This window comes from Larus michahellis, chromosome 1 (assembly GCF_964199755.1).
Source record: "Larus michahellis chromosome 1, bLarMic1.1, whole genome shotgun sequence".
Taxonomy (NCBI): Eukaryota; Metazoa; Chordata; class Aves; order Charadriiformes; family Laridae; genus Larus; species Larus michahellis.
In genome coordinates this window covers 112,215,822-112,232,353 of record NC_133896.1, presented here as the reverse complement: position 1 = coordinate 112,232,353, position 16,532 = coordinate 112,215,822, and the positions used below count along the sequence as shown (strand labels likewise).

The following is a 16,532-nucleotide window of genomic DNA, read 5'->3' as shown; positions in this document are numbered from 1 at the left end:
CCATGACTTATTGGAAAACTGAGGTTTTGGTTTCTTTTTAATTGCCAAAATAATTCATTCTTCTCTGAGAATGTTGAAGTTCCTGCAGTTTGGAGGTGACAGGGGTAATTGGAGAGAAATGGAGAAGGATTTGAAGGAGAGGAACAGAGGATACTTTTTTTCCTAAGAAGTGCAGGTCCCTCATATGGAATAATAGGGACCTAAAATTTGATGGGGAATAGCTACACTATGCCAGAGATGTAATTTTTTGCTTGTCCAAAAAATTTTCACTAAATTTAGCAAATTATGCCCCTTTTAAAAAAAAATAAATAAAAATCATCAGTTCATATGCCAGAGACACCAGGTTGAATGCAGGTCTGAACGGCATTTTCCTGCAACTGCACTGCACTCCTGCTGCTGTCGCTTTCCTGGGATGATGCTTCAACTGATTTTTCTTGTGTTCTGATTGTGGATGGGCTTGTATCTGGGTGGCACAGAGAAAAGAAGCTTCGGTTCAATTGCAGTTCGAGCACACAGTAGAGAAGAGTCAGTTTGCTGTGAGGTACAAAGGAGAGAGCGCCATGGATAGTTGGAAAGGAGACTGGACTTGTGAACTTGCTGGGTTCCAGCTGTGAAAAGCAATATTTTGAGCTAGGAGGAGACAAATCAGCTAAGGAAGCAGTTGACAGCTGGAAAGAGCTGGCACAGCCAGTGGCTGGAACAGAGGGACTTCAGTCTGGCAAAGACACATAGGTGAGGTTAGGAGCAAACCTAGCTGGAGACTGGGAAAGGTCAGGAGATTACATACACAGGGAAGAAAACATCTGATGAAACACACTCAGGACAAGGAGCTGTAGTGCAGGTTATATATGGCTTGTACACAGACTTGAAACAGGGAATAAAGACTGACATGCATAGGTGCAGAGAGAGACTAGAACTGAATTTACTTGCCCAAACACTGCTGGAACCTGCAGGTCCCTGGCAGGACTGGGAATTGGGACCAAAGCAATAGCTTGGGAGAAATGGGGAGAAGAATCTCTGCCCTTTAGACACGTTTTTATCTCTAGCATCTGAAAAGGTGCTATAGATTCTTAAGCATGTCTATTATTTGCTGACAAAATATGTTTTTCCCTGCGAATAGGTCCCCTTGCTTGTATCGTGGAATTCCTATGTGATGCTGTCACTCATTTACTAATTGTTAACAGGTGTTTTTGTGTTCCTTATTTTCTGTCTTAATATTCTGATTTGTAAAAGTAGTGAACACAATCAGCTGCAACTGCATTCAATGGAAGTTGAGCTTTGAACACACAAAATTAATGCTAAATTCTCAAAAAAAATATAATGGCAGTTTTGTGTTTCAGGTTGAGCATCAATATTTAGCAGAATTTTTTTACCTTGCTTTCTTAGATCTCCATCGCACCTCAGAAAGAAGCTATGAAAATAAGTGAATTGTTTATGAAGCATTAAGAGAGGTGTAATGGAGGTCATGACGAAATCAATTATTCTGCCTTTGAAGTGAAGTTTGAGTAGTATGACAGGAGGCCACCCACTAAATGGTACAACTAAAGTAAAATATTAAACACCTGCTCATTAAATGAATGCCAACAATCTGGAGATATTTTGGGAAAAAATAGTGTGATCCTATAATTGCAACCAGTCCCATAAGGACAGAAAGGAAGTGATTAAAGGGCACGCAGACAGCCTTAGTTCTGGCACTGAGGCACTGCATGCTTGATTTTGCAACCTTATTAATGTTCTTTTATTTTTTTTTAATTATTTGGATATAATAAACATGGATAGCCAACCCATAAACTCAGCTCTGTAGTTATCAAGACAAACTGCCTGAGTCAGAATCTAGTATTGCTTACATCTGTGTGAATTTTGAATAATTTTTTAAGTGACATCATACCTTTCAACTTTCTGAGAATGAAATGTGAAACATAGTGTGTAACCGGTTTTAAATGTCTTTATAATATATCCCTGTGTTGAGCAGAAATACTGCTTCATATAAACCCAGTCTTATAATGGTTTGGCTGTAGCATAAATAATTTATGACAATATAAGTAAGTGTGGTATGGCTAGGAGAGGACAGAACAAAATTTATGCAATTCAAAGGCAACTTAGAAACTATCCCCAGTGACATCCTTTCAAATGAAATTACCGGTACTTTGAGTTTGTACCAGTATAACTGAGATCAGATTGTGGCTCTGCATCTGGATTTTAAGCAGGCCTGTACAACATTATGATGATTAATAATATTTGTAGTCGTGCAGGCTAACATAACAAGGATAAACAGAACTTATTATTCAGATCTTAATTTAGTTTTCCATGGTGAAGTTAGCGATGGGGATCAGGGCAGCTCTGACCTCTGTGCGATAGTCCACAATTGTCTGAGATGCATAACACGGAGTTTACATTTTTCTCCGAAGCATCAAGGTATTGATTATTGCCAAAGGCAGGCTATCTCCACCGGCGGCTCGTACATCGCTAGAGCAGGCAGGAGCTTTTAGGTTACGCTTTGTGTATGCAGCGGTGCAGAGCCAAAATGTTCACACGAAGGGCACCGTCTTGGAGACCTCTCTGCTGGTGTGGCAGGTGGGCAGTCAGTGCTAGCACAGGGTTCCTTCTGGTGGCACTCAGCTCTTGCCTCTCCCGACTGGCAGTCATCTTCCAGGCTCTTTATGCACATCATCAGTTCCACTTGTCTGAATTTGTGGGGCTCAGCCTCCTTTCTTCATTCTGTGAATCAGTAAACAAAAAGATGCTGAAAAGTGAAAAGTGTTCATTTCAACCCTCTGACTGACTAAGGAATTTTAATGTCTCTTTCAAGAACGGCCCACGTTTCTCAGGCGACCGATTAACCAAGTGGTGCTGGAGGAGGAGGCTGTGGATTTCCGGTGCCAGGTGCAGGGGGATCCCACACCCACAGTCCGGTGGAAGAAAGATGATGCAGACTTACCAAGAGGAAGGTGAGAGCAACATTCACATTCCCCACACTTTCAAATTTCAATTGTTGAGCAATGCTGCCATTTGTAATTTGACATTATCACCAAGATTTGTTTCCCATATTGTTGGTCTTTGGCACTACAAAACCTGTTCCAGAGTCATCTGAGCAAGGAAACCCAGTATGGATTGAATTGTCCAGGTAACAGATTCCTGTGGAAGGAAGGAAAGTGATGTGTAGGTATTGTGAACACATGGGTATTCACTGAATTTGCTGGAGAAAGTAAAGATGGTTTAGGAATGTACTAGTGGTAGTAGCCTTCATAATAACGTGCTGATACCAAAAGGGAGAAAACTTGGCTGGAGAGTTGCAGAGCCGCTCTGTTGCACTCTCAGGATGCATTAGAAGCAGAGTGCTGTGGTGGGCTTTGCTGGCTCCGTGGCTCATGTCTGTTAAGTATTGGAGAGAAACAGAGAAACCTTCCTCCTGAGGAAATAAAAAACCAAACTAGCAGAAGTGGAAAACAAAGTTGAAATCTGGAATAGGAACCTTGTGTTCAAGAAAGATTCGTTTAGTCTGGAACAAACGCGGAGAAAATTTCAGAGGAAGCAGGGGATGAGAGTCTGTCCTATAAAAGGGCATTAAATTAGCTTGTCTCATTGCTGCTAACAGAACAGACTTTCATCCTCGCTTTGTGCAACTCTTTCTAGTTTTGATGCAGAATCATTATTAGATTAAAAAATGTCAACACAGAAATTCCCGGGAACAGGAATGAGAACCCAGGTCTCCATAAGCCAATCAGTCCATCTGCCCCTGTGAGTCCTGATTCATTTTTGCACACTGCTTTTAATTTCAATAGGAGACATGAATAGTGCCTTTTCTTTTCCCCCACCACAGTTGATTGTTCTTTTCCATCACTGTTGGTTATTCCTGGGATGTTACTGATGGAATTTGAAGAAACAAAAAAAAAAACAACACAATTTAATTCTTCAGTTCTTCAAACAAGTTTTTTAAACACTGGGCTTACGTAGGCTGGCTGCCAGTATTACCATTGCCATTATATATGATCTTAAAAAAAGAGCAGCTGCAATGGTGTTTGTGGCTAATTTGTGTCAGTGTATATTAAGTGTGCTGTGAGCACAATACTAGACTGGGCCTAACTTAAACAAGTTAGACATTGCTGTCTGCTTTCTTTATCACAGTGTGCTTTACGTCTTCAACCCAACAAGGTGAAAAATGTGGTAAGACTGTTTTCTGGCAGTCTTCATCCACTTGCTAAAGATGGTATTTAGTGTAGCATACACTCTCATGAAAACTGGTGGCACAGTTCCTCACGCTCATACAGCACTTAGTCATGTTTGCGTCTTGGGTTAATATCTTTTGTTTTTCAATTTCTAAATCTTTAACAAAATCCCAAAACTCATATTGGAGAATACCTGATTTAGTTGCCACATCCTCAACTCTGTAAGATGTCTTACAATTCTTCAGTTAAATATATTAATATAATGATACATAATCTAGAAAAAACATTTCCTGATGAGTACGGATACATATGTGTGTATATATATATATAAATACTTAAATTTTAAAATTAATTTCCTTGCAAATTGAAAAATAACATAGCTTTTTTGCTAATTATATTGGTTGATGTCTGTGCATGTAATACAAAAAAGAGCAGACTTTTGTATGGCAGGATGATTTTTTCTCTTTGCTTGCTATTTAACTATGCATTGTAGAGTAGTCCATAGTAAATACATTGTCCTTCTGTGATTTATTCTTACTGTTGTGCTACTTCTGTTATTTTAAATCATTTCCGCTTCCAGGTCTCATAAGTAGAGGTAATAGATGATGAACAAACAGTGCCTTTGATTAGGTTGCACTTTTATTAGGGTTTTTTTAATGACTGTGTTCCTTCTTTTTCTTTTGTATCTTACTGTGAAAAACATAGTACTATGTTACAAGGTAATTTTTTCTGTTTACTTATGGTGTATTACAAAGGAAGAAGAAGAGAAGGTTCATCTGATCATAATCAAGTTCAGGCTCAGAATCTACTCAGAATGTTTTGCAGTGTTTTTACACTGCTGTTTTACATTTCATAACTGTGTTTTGACATCTTAAAACAGAATGGGGGGGTATGTCCTCATTCATGTCTGCTTCCCAGAACATCGTAGAGGTGGGTAAAGAAGGGGCAAGGTTGCAGAATCTGAAGCTGGAGACCACCTTGGGTGATAGAGGACTAGCACTGCCCCTGTCCTGTAGTGGGTTACCACCACCTAAGCCACGTAGGTTGTGGTCATCTAGTAGAGTCTAACATCTGCACTTCAAAAGCAAATACCTCTGATGATCAAGACTGTATGCTTTCTTTTCTAAAATGTATCATTTTTATAGCAAGATATGTGAGCAGAGTCTTTGCTGTCCAAAAAGTGGAAATTTCCAAACCATGCTGCATGATGCTTAATGAGGGAGGATAAATTTGGAACATCTAAAAGAAAAATTATTGTTTTTTCTGGGTTTTTTAATGCAAGTGAAGAAATTTGCTCAGGTATGGTCTGAATGAATGGAAGGATGAGAAAATGATAATAAAGCAATTTTATAAATTAGGAAGAGAATTTCTAAGTGTTTCCTCCTTGATGAAGTGGGAGGTTTATTTTTTTTTGATTTTTTGAGGTAAAACTGAAATGAGCTTTCAGCATCTGAACTCCTGTATTTTAAGCATTTTAACATCTACAGTGAAATATGAAACCCTCAATGAATTCCCTTTGTTATTCTTCCTACATGCATAAATCCTTCTTCTGAGCAAGTCTGCACAGCTATGTGTGTTACAGCTTTCAATATCAATTTCCTGTTTCTACAGCTAACAACGTTCTTTGCACATCTGTCTGGTTTTGTTTTTTCAATAATTTCTTTTTGGCTTCATCCCTAGATTACAAGACAGTTATAATAAGTACCTGTTTCAACAATTACTGCAAATTTTTAAATGTATCTATTGTTGGTTCAGCTTTCAAAAGTATCTAGTTCAGTGATAGCAAAGTGGGATAAGCTGAATTTTTGTATGCATTTTGTTTCTGTAATTTGCTCCTGGTGAATGCCAGAATCAGTGATACTCGATCCGTGGTCTTTCATAAATCCTTCTCTGTTTTTCCATCCTGCTTTCTTTTAGCTTTTTTTAGTGACATGTGAAAGCAAAGAGAAAAGTAATCACAGTAATTTCTAATGACAAATATAAACAGTATTGCTGCACCGATTGGTGTGTTGAGAAATAATTGGAAAATAATTTCAGGCTGTTACAGTTTTAATTATAAAGGTCCCTGGTGAACTGTAAGCATCTCCAGTTGCAATTGGATCGAATGAGAAAAAAAAAGCAACTTCTAAAGAAATTATTATGTTTGAAAATATGACTATTTAAAAAAAATAATTTGGCTGTTTTGTTGAATTGTCTATGTAATTAGCCAGAAATTTATGAATAACTATGCTTTAAAACTGAGAACAGATGGACATAAGTTTATTCTAAGGGTGCAAGGCTTCATTCCAAGTTTTAGCTATTTTGAATTGATGATCCAAAACAACTCTGATGATAGTCTATATTTTGAATTTAAAATCTTAAAGTGGTTCTTATAGTGGAAGTTTTCAAAATGGTACGGAAAAATAGGTCTCGCTATCAGTGAAAGGAAGTTACTTGTCTGACAATCTCTAGACCTGAGTTGAGATTTCAAAGACTGTGGTATACATCATGGAGCTCTTCTATGTATGGCTGGCAGGAATTAAGAAAGCGATACGAAGGACCATGTGTAAAGACTGTTGTGACTTATGTATTGCGACTGTTTTCGTAGTTCTTTTACCCTGTTGTGATAATGAATTAATTAAATTCTTCAGAGTTGAAAATTCTTTTTAGAGCCTAAACCAATCTCAGCAAATTACTAACTTGCTATTAAAAATGTTGATACTGGACCAACAGGGAGAGACAAAGTACCATGTGAAGTCTGCGATGTGTAAAGCTTTTTTCCAGAAGCTGTTCATTTCAAATCAGTGACCCAAGACTGAAATGCATTGTGAATCAAGGGTAGAGGCGCATGATGTATATTTTACTTTAATTGCTCTAAAAATTCAGCATAACACCGTAGCTTCCACAGTACACAAAGGCTAGGGAACAGCTAAACAAGTATGACTCATGTCAAACTACTGGATGTGAACAGGATATTGTGGGGTCACTAGTCCTATGCCTTTGGCTGAAATATTAGGTTCACTATTTCATGAACAGAATTTCTTTTCATTCTAAGTGACACAAGGAAATAGCAAAAAAAAATGTACTAAAGTGGCTCAGACAATTGTGGCCACGCATAATGACCAGGACCTATTGAAAATTAAACAAAAATTGTCTTTATACATTGAAGTCTTTTTCCAGACACACGTTCAGGTAGCTTTCCCTTTGATGTCTGTTTGGCAGAAATAGAGATGATACTTTCCCGCTTAGGAGCTGATGGTCTCCTGTGTGTTGAGAAACTCAATATGGCCTGGATCAACTTTTGATTCATCTGTTTTTTAGTCCTGGTAACAGGAAGAAAGTGATATCATTTGAGAGCCTCCAATATGAGAGTGGCATATCTATGACTAGCAATTTAATAAAATTTGAATAAGGTTTGTAGAGTGCTTCATGTCTTCAAATTTTCTAGTGAAGCCGAAGAGAGCAGCTGCATAGTCTGTAATTACATAGCAAGTAATACAGATTTTTAATTTTTTTTTTTTAGGAAGTGAAGAGATTTTCAATTACAAGTTAAAATTTATGACACGCTATAATAACTGTTTAAACCTTTTACACAGAAGAAGCTAGCAGTGCCAGCTCTTTGGGAGAGTGAGGTTAGCTCAGCAAATGTATTTTTCAGTTGCCTTAAAAACGACTGAGTAGCAATCACATGGGCCTCTTTTTTGCATTCCAGCCCAGAACAGCTGGTTTAGCTCAGTAAATACATCTTTAATGAAATTACAACCTGCTCTTGTAAGTTGCATTTACAGGCTCTGTCTGATTAGATGAATATTGTACTAGGGATGAAAAGTGGCAACTGCACCAGCAGGAAGAGGTATTTGTTTTATGTGCCACCCACGCAATGGAAGTGTAGGCAGAAAAACCAAGAGTGATGCTTCAGAACAAAAATGGTGTGTAGTTTACACAAAGAATATTGCTAAGTGTTAAGAGATTGTAGGTTATTAAGTGAAACAGAGCAGTGATACACAGCAATGACAATCATAAACAGCACACTAAGGTTTCTTATTGACTAAAGATTAGGAATATTCATTAGAAATCACATGGGAAAATGCATTCGTAATGCATAGACTTAACTTAGAATAAGTTATGTGTTAGCTCCAACACAAAACGCTGTGTAGATGTTAGTCTTGCTATCTTTTTAAAACTGGCCTCTTTGTGCCTGAAAAGTAATTGCATGCACATAGCCTGGGCAGAAATACTGTCTGTCACACTTCTGATAGGTGTGCATTTTCAGTAAGTACTGTAATTTCTGTGCTTTCCTCCATGGCTTCTGGTGAGCTCGAAACTAAGGGTAAATGATGACATTTTAAAAATATCTTACTGTCTTCCAGATGCAAATCCTTGAAATGGATTTAAACGCAACTGACAGCAAACCTTATCCCAATAAACTCAGAAAAGTTAGATTTTTTAGGAAGAGATCCGGGAAGAGCCTGAGAGCCGGAGATGTTCTGCATTTGTATTTCTTCATGATCACACGATAAGGTCCTGTAAGCCAGAGAGACAGTAATTTTTAAGAATAAACACAGTGCTACATAATTCTATTTATATTCTGAGGATGGGATAGTGAGGTATTTAACTACAGCGTCCTCTAGATACAACCAAGGGGAGAATGACCTTTCAATGAAATATGAGTTAATAACACTACAGCGCTGTGTGCTTTGGTCGAGTTAATCTCTGTGCAGAATGTAACAAAATGCAGTCTAATGAGTATTGAAAATTAATTAGAGTAAAGAGTGTGTTTTAGTAGTGTAATGGATATAATCTTTGGTTACATCAGCAAATTTCTGTTGCAATTAATAACAATTAATGGTTTTAAATAAAGGGTCAGGGAAAAATGATGTTTTTCATATTAGCTGTATCACATGTACTGTTCATCACCTCTGGTTAGATCCAGTATGATTTGCATGCCCATCTTTTGTTTCCTAAGCTAAAGCATCAAGGAGAGATTAAGTCCCTTTATGAGGAGCATAGGGGAGAAGATTGGATGTTCTTAATAGCTTGTCAAAAGGCGACAGTGAAAGAAGGGGGTTTAGTATGCTATTTTTATTCTTACCTACATCTGGAGGGAGTAGAGGCGGTTTGCAGAGGATGTTGTTACTTTGGGTTTAGTGCAGCACATGGCTGGCACAGGGCAAGCTGCAGTGCAACTTGCCGAGAGTCCGTGTAGCCTAACTGAACACAGGTAGATTTCAGCAGAGTGCAATGTAAGCATCTTTTTAGCTGCTGTGTTGAATCGTTTAAGGAAACTTCTCCTGTAAAGCCAGAGATTTCATTTAGAGATAGAGAGGTGATGAGGGGTAATAGGGAGGCAGGGATTGGTTTATTTTCGTGTATATGGCATCAAGATGATGTACCCCAGTGCTGGTGGGGAACCCTTTCCTGTTGTTCTGTTGGCTGAGCATCCCTCTTCTCTGATTGATATTTTGCCTGTCAGTGATCCCTTCCTCTTCTGTAAGTGGAAAAATATTCCTTACAGTTTTCTGAGGAATATGTGGCCAAGTGAAAGTGTAAATTTTTTTTTGACATTTTAAATCCCTCAAGGCATGGCATTGAATAAAGTCCTGTAAATGCATCGTCCCACAGTTACCCCAGAGGTCTACAGTCTAACCCAGTAGTTATCTGCCATTCAATTTGTATGAAATATTAAATGCTGCAAGCAAAAGTGTTAGATATGTGGCTCTGCTAGACTGATCAGCAGAGAAACGGTTAATAACATTGACATTTAAATTGGCTTCATGTTAAGTGTCAGTTCTCACCACAGAGCTGAAGAAGAGCTATTGTTTCAGGCAGTCTGTTTGGGGATGCATGAAAACAGTCTCCAGTTGCTTACATAAGGGTCAGGATTGGGAAAATAGCTTTACAACTCCTCAGACAGCAACCGTAAAGGAATTGTGTCAACTAGCAGTCCTGCCTACGTGTTTTCTCTTTACGCTGTGTGAACCATTGGTGATCTATGAATTGGTCACTGGCAGCGCACTCAAAATAGGATTGTGACAAGAAAATGTTTTATTTTTTATTCTTTCTTATTTAACATCCTAAAATTGTTAAATTTCAGAGAATTAATGAAGTCACTAGCAGAGTTCTGAAACAAAATTTAGAGCCAGTAGTAGTAGCCTCAAACATGGATTTCTCTGAATTTTCCACTGACAGAAGACTGCAGTAAATAAATGGTCTTGCAGGAAGGAGGCCCAAGAAAAAATGTAATTTGATTTCATTCAGAATACTCATTCTAGTGCTTGAATCTTTCTTCAGTATCAGAAAAGCAGAGTATACTAAGTAAAAGCTTAGTAATCACGTAGTTTATACGTTTCAGAATATTGAGGTAGCCTGCTTTCTTGAAAAGTATAAGGATATCAAACAGTTTAAGCTTATTATTATCAATGTATTGACTATTAAAATCATAGAATGAAAAAGTAAAGGTAGTAACTCTTCAGTCGTTTCTGTAAATCCCTGAGGAGAGCAGGGAGAGGGAAGCTGGTAGTTATGTTCAAGTGGGAGTAAGATTCAAGAGCTCTGACCACAGCTTTGACCAATCCTGCAGGGATTTCTTCTGCTTTAACACATTCCATCCCTGCGTGGGATACAAAAGTTGTCATCTCAGTTAAAAACAAACAAACAAAAACTGTCAGTGAAAACACTGCAAGGTTATAGTTTTAACCCTAAGAACTACTTTCCAGTTCCTATTGGTAAGTCCTATGTTGAGAATTACTTAACTTTAGCAAAATGTACTTTTTAATAGTATGACTTCTGGCTCAACTGTAATGTTGAAGGCACTTGCATTAAAACGTTAACATGACTTCATCTTTAATTACCACTTCAAGGTTGGTTACAGATTCGAAATACAGATTAGAAAATATTTCAGTTAGTTCTCTGACAAGTTTATCTTAATTATTCATCATGCCTAAGGCAAATAATAATAGACAGGCCAACACAAATTTTTGTTTATTTCAAACTACTCATAATCTGTGTGCTCACATTAAAAAAAATGCATCAAGCCATATTTAGTGAGTGTGAGGTGCCAATCTGGGCTCAGATCTTCTTATTGTGTTCCAGTCCTTGAAGTATCATTTCAATTTTTTAAAAACAGAAACGGACAAAGCCAGTATTTTGCTTTTCCTTAAAATTAATTTCAGTGGCACGTGCTGAGCATATAACCCTGAGATTCTAGGGTGCTTCTCTGACGGATGAATTTATGACATAGGCATTAATAATACAAATCTCCCCAAGTGCCTGAAAAATGTGTCTCATCTGTGAGGGAAAGGACTACTTCTGGTGAAAGGAGGATAGGTCTCCATGCCAAGTCATTACATGGTCTCTTAGCTCATACTTCCACCGACGTTCCAGTTTTTGAAATGTGGAGCTCTGTCTGGAACTAAAATCAAATCATAAGCCCATTTTGGGTAATTATCATGTGGTAATTCCCTATGAGTACTTCTCTGTGCAAACAGAAATGTGGAGGTATAAGATGGAGCCTGCATCAGTTTAGATATTTACTGAGTCACTGATTCCCAAACGTATGTTTTGTTCTTAACTTCTGTTTGTTTCCATATTATTTCAAAGAGAATAAAAAAGCAGTCTCATTTTCCCTTCTTGATTCTCTCCTGAGTGCATGACTACTGATTTTGTGAGGCTAGTTATGTGCAGTCATATACGTGTTCTTGCACATAAGAGTAGTACCGCGTAGTGTAATGCTCCCAGAGAAGTTCAAAACCACCATTTCCTTGGACATAGGTATGGTTTCACAATGTTGGCCCAACGACTGTAGCTGTTGTATACATCTTTCTTTTATGAGATGATTTAAGCCATTTTATTGCTTGCTTTAAGGCACAGTGCAGTGTGAGTTTGTGTTTTATATTATTGCAACTGAGAACGTCCACTATAAGAAATGACAAATAATCTGCTGATCACAACCCATAAAAGAATTTGGACTAAAGCAGAACCTGCTCTCAGTACGTTTTAAGAAAATCGAAATAGTGAACAGTAACCTGTATCACTTAACTTTTCCTGGTTTGTTGGAAAGAGGCCAGTGAACCATTTTATATGACTGCTTGCATATATGTCTCACGCAAAGAAATTCAAGGTAACGTCACATTGCGTTATACCTTTCTCTGGCAAGAAAGATGCAGCCAAAGAATAAATGGCAATCTGGACACATAGATGTGAATGGCAGCCGTCCTGTCGGCGCCTGGGGATAGCTCCCTGGTAGGTCAATTTATCATGGCTGTAAGCAGTGGCTTAGAGCCACCCAGCAACGAGATGCCTTGATTTCAGGGGTACAGCAGAGTAATTTGAGACCAGTGCACACAAATATATACATTCATGCTCTCTCCGTTGCTGATTCAGGTTTTGCTAGGGAAGGGAAACCAGAGACTCCTTTATCTTCCCCTCAGAAAGCTGTCACTCACATAGGTTTATGCTTCTTTCCTCTTCCACTTACCAATGCATGGGGTGGAAGTGAAAAAAGAGCATTTCTTGTGAGGGAGCTGGCAGTAGGGGTGGCTGCATCACCGATGAGAACGGAAGCTCTCTGTTGTGCTTCTGGATCACACAAGGCTGAAGCAGGTAACGAGCTCATGCTTCCTATCTCACTGCAGCTTCTCTCTGGCTCCCTCCATCTGGCACAGAGAGTGGAGGAGCCAGTGAAAAGCTGTGGCACTGTGCTGGGAGCTGAAGTGCCAGCACCACAAAAGAGAAGTGGAGACAGAAGCTTAAGCCTCCTTAACTACCTCCTGTTTACTCTGGTTTTGGCCAGTAGCATCTCTCTATTTGGGCTCCCTAATCATTGATGTTGTGAGTAATCTTGAAGCTTTGTGCTTGTTTTGCAAAATAGCCTGGCAAACAGGCAAAAGAAAATAGAGGAAAGCAATTCTTGTGCCATCTCTAAAAAAAAAAAAAAAGGAAAGCCTACAAAGCCTACACGCAAAGATTCTATTATATTTTTATTACTGTTTTTTACGGTAATGTTTTAGAAGAAAATAGGTGCCAGGTATAAATGGATGTAAATTTTTTGAGGCCAGTGGCATCAGTTCACAACAGTTAAGATGTGACTTTTTCTCTTACAAACTCTCTTTAGCAAGAAATATCACTTTTTGACTTGGTTTTGTTGAATTCAGTAATGCCTTCTTACACCTTTAAAATATACTGCTGAAGCAAGTGCATCCTTGTTTTTCCAGTTGGGCCTACTTGGATATGTAGGAATGCAATGACTGCAGCTGCAGACACAGTTTTTCTACCTGTGCATGTGAAAGACAAAGAGATGCATACATTTTTATGCATAGCTGCATGCACGTTTTTGAAAATCTGGAAATCTAGGGGCTCTGCGAAGCACTCAGTAAAATGTATCAAACACAAAAAGGCATATTGCTAAATCTCTCCAAGTTCAGTAAATTCTTTCTCCCTTTTTTTTATTTGATAACCGTGGAAGATTGGTGGCTGAGTGTGGACAGATAAACTTTTGTATCTAGGGGAAAAAAAAATTACAACTGTGTCAAAAACAGTTTAATTCTAGATTATTCTTAGATGCTTAAGCTAATGCATGAATCCAACCTCAGTGCATTAATTTGTGATACTTAAAAACAGTTAATGTGTTTTGTTTTATTTGTTATTTGGTTGAGCAGATGGTAATGGTTTTGACACAATTCAGTTTTTTATTTTTCTTCTTTTCTTTTCTTGAAAAAGACAAGGCTCTTTTTCCCACTTTGTCACAGCTGGTTACCAATCAATCTCAATTCACGGTACAGTGATGATAGCACATGTTGTTCAGGGGCCAAATCTGATTGGGTTGCATTTTCAGCAGTGTTTCATATCAAAAAAAATTGTGTCTGTATGGCAGTGACTGTCAGCACACTATTGTACAACTGTCATTAATCAAAACTAGCAACAATGAATGCATTCATATGTGCCAGAGACTGCCAGATTTCACTCAAAATCACCCAATTTCTATTAGACTTTCCTCACCAGCAGTGTTTTCTCATCTGCCTGTTGTTTCTCTGTTTCTTTCTTCCTTTCCAGTCCCCTGCCCCCACCCCTTCCTTCTCGGTTAATTAAAGGCAGACCTGCTCTATTACTTGTAGAATAGAAATTATGTAACGCAGTGCCCAAAAGTGGCTGGTTTATATCTAGGCACAGGCTGACTAGCTGTTTAGAAGACCTCTCCCAGCCCTGGATGGTGGCTGAAGTCTAAACTGAACTGAAAGGTTAAGCACCTCCAAATGTTTAACAAAGAGAAGTACTTAAAATCAATTAGATGGCCATAAACATGTGAAACTGATGTTTGACGCCCTGTGTTTAAAGCTGAATGTTGGCATTAATTGGCTAGGAGTCAGCAATATTTGGGCAATATGTCAGAAGGTGTTTCTTGACACTGCGCATATTTGGAAGGCATTGCCTTCTTAGTGCGTTAGCAACGTTAAGGACCAGCTTAACCGGTACATTCTGCTTTTCCGCCACTCCGTCATCAATCCAGGAGTCTGGTAGCCTCTTTCTGTGATTGGTATTTGCAGTCAGAGAGGCCCTGATCCTGATTCCCAAGTGTTCAGTAGCACTAATTCAGATGAGAGTTAATTTCTCCAGAAACTCAGGTGGAAAAATCTTGCTATGGGAATATGAGGCTCTGGGAGGGAGAGGAGACAAGACACTGTTCGAGACTGTGCAGGCGGATGCTTGAGAAACTGAAAACATATTGAGGCTTCACTCCTTGTTACTTCACGGTCCCTTTCTCACACAAGATCTGTGCTGCTGTGGATCAGGCTAAAAGCCAGTTTTCTTCCTTTCTCCTTCCTGCCTGCTTCATCTGTCAAAGCTCTTCACTGAACCGTGGTGACTTCTGGGGACAATGTGGGTGGAACAGATGACTGAGGGGCAGCGTATCAATACTTCAGGACAGCAGATGGTTATAATGTCCCGTGGGTCCATCTATGTATGAATCTAATTGCTAGATGGCCCGTTCTGTCAGGGTGGTCCAAAAACCCAGTATGGCCTCGTTGGAGAAGCAGACTGGGAGAGCTGTACCTCTCCTTGAAGTAATTGATAACTGGGCCGTGACAGTGACATGTTTACGCCACCCCCCGTTTCACGACCCGAGTGGGAGATGGTGGCTGTACCCTCCTCGCTCTGCGTCCTGGCATGCCACGCAGCTGGCTCCTTCCCCCAGCAGCCTTTGCACAATTTGCATGATTGGCAGGTGCAGGCATAAAGACTGCCGAAGCCTCCAAGGCAGCTGGCTGGCATGCCGGCACCAGCACATCGGTGAGATGAAGAAGAGCGAGTCAGCTGCAGCCCAGAGCAGACCGGAGGGCCCTGTCCCAAGGCTGCCTGCATCCCAGTTCAAGCAGCCGCTCGGTCAGATACAAGTCCTGCTGCCTGTCTGTTCTTATCTCGACAGCGGTAGGTGAACCACAGGGATGTTATTTGTCCAGTGAAAGAAAACAACAACCAAGCAAACAATTAAATAAATGGTTACTTGTGGCCCAGCTTTATAACTATGATTCTTACACAGAACTCATTTATATTAGAGCTCATCTTAGTTTTCTCCTCTTACAGGAGCTGAATACAACTTTATATTTTTAGTTCCCTAGGGCTGGCCTCATGTCAAGGAAATAAGCATTTTCTCTTGTCTGCAACTCTGTGGTCGCCAAAGACAAATAACTGCTCCATCATTGTGGGATACTGTTGTCATATTCTTGAGATTTTAAAGGGAGACAATTTGCCTTTCTCTCTTACGAAAACAGTGATTTCTATTTGCCATTGACTAGTGCAGCACAGCATGCAAAATGATGTAATTTGTGAGCAGTCGAGAAGAAATGTGCCTCAACTGCATATGGCTGTTGAACATAGTTGCAATAGATCTTTACTGCTCCAGAAACTGCAAATTAAGTTCTCTGGCATCATGACTACACACACACACACACCCCCCCATGCACACGCACACTGGTACTACACTAACAAAAACATTGTCCCTAAGAGTTTCTGAAGTTTGCCATGGCATCTACTTATTCTTCCCGTTGGCTTATGTCTTATTCATTAGTTAAACCCAAGGTATTGCATATACTTATAATTAAGTTTAACTCCTAACAAAAGGGGTATTATATGTGTTTATCTCTGACAGAATGGTTAGCCTCAGTTTGGTCTTTTTTAATTTATTTTTTGCTTATGATTAAAATGGACTTACTGAATATAGAATGAAGCTGTATTGTATTGTGAATGTGAAAAGATGTCTTGACTTCCCTTTATTCTTGGAATTGCTAGTAATGCTGTAATTGATGTGAGCATTAATTAGACATAACAGAACTTTAAATGTTTCAAGATGTAGGATCCTTTTGAGTTAAGATGCTTTAAAGTCTGTTAGCA

At 39.0% G+C, this 16,532-nt stretch overlaps 1 protein-coding gene across 17 annotated transcripts in view; it reads left to right on the top strand.

Annotated features, from left to right (window-relative positions):
- Positions 1 to 16,532, top strand: part of ROBO2 (roundabout guidance receptor 2) — a 1,122,909-nt gene that overhangs the window by 976,140 nt on the left and 130,237 nt on the right. For all 17 annotated transcript variants that reach the window (XM_074599504.1, XM_074599494.1, XM_074599464.1 and 14 more), the window contains one exon: positions 2,810 to 2,948. In XM_074599504.1, coding sequence (XP_074455605.1) covers positions 2,810 to 2,948 — 139 coding nt within the window. The remainder of the gene's footprint in view (positions 1 to 2,809; positions 2,949 to 16,532) is intronic.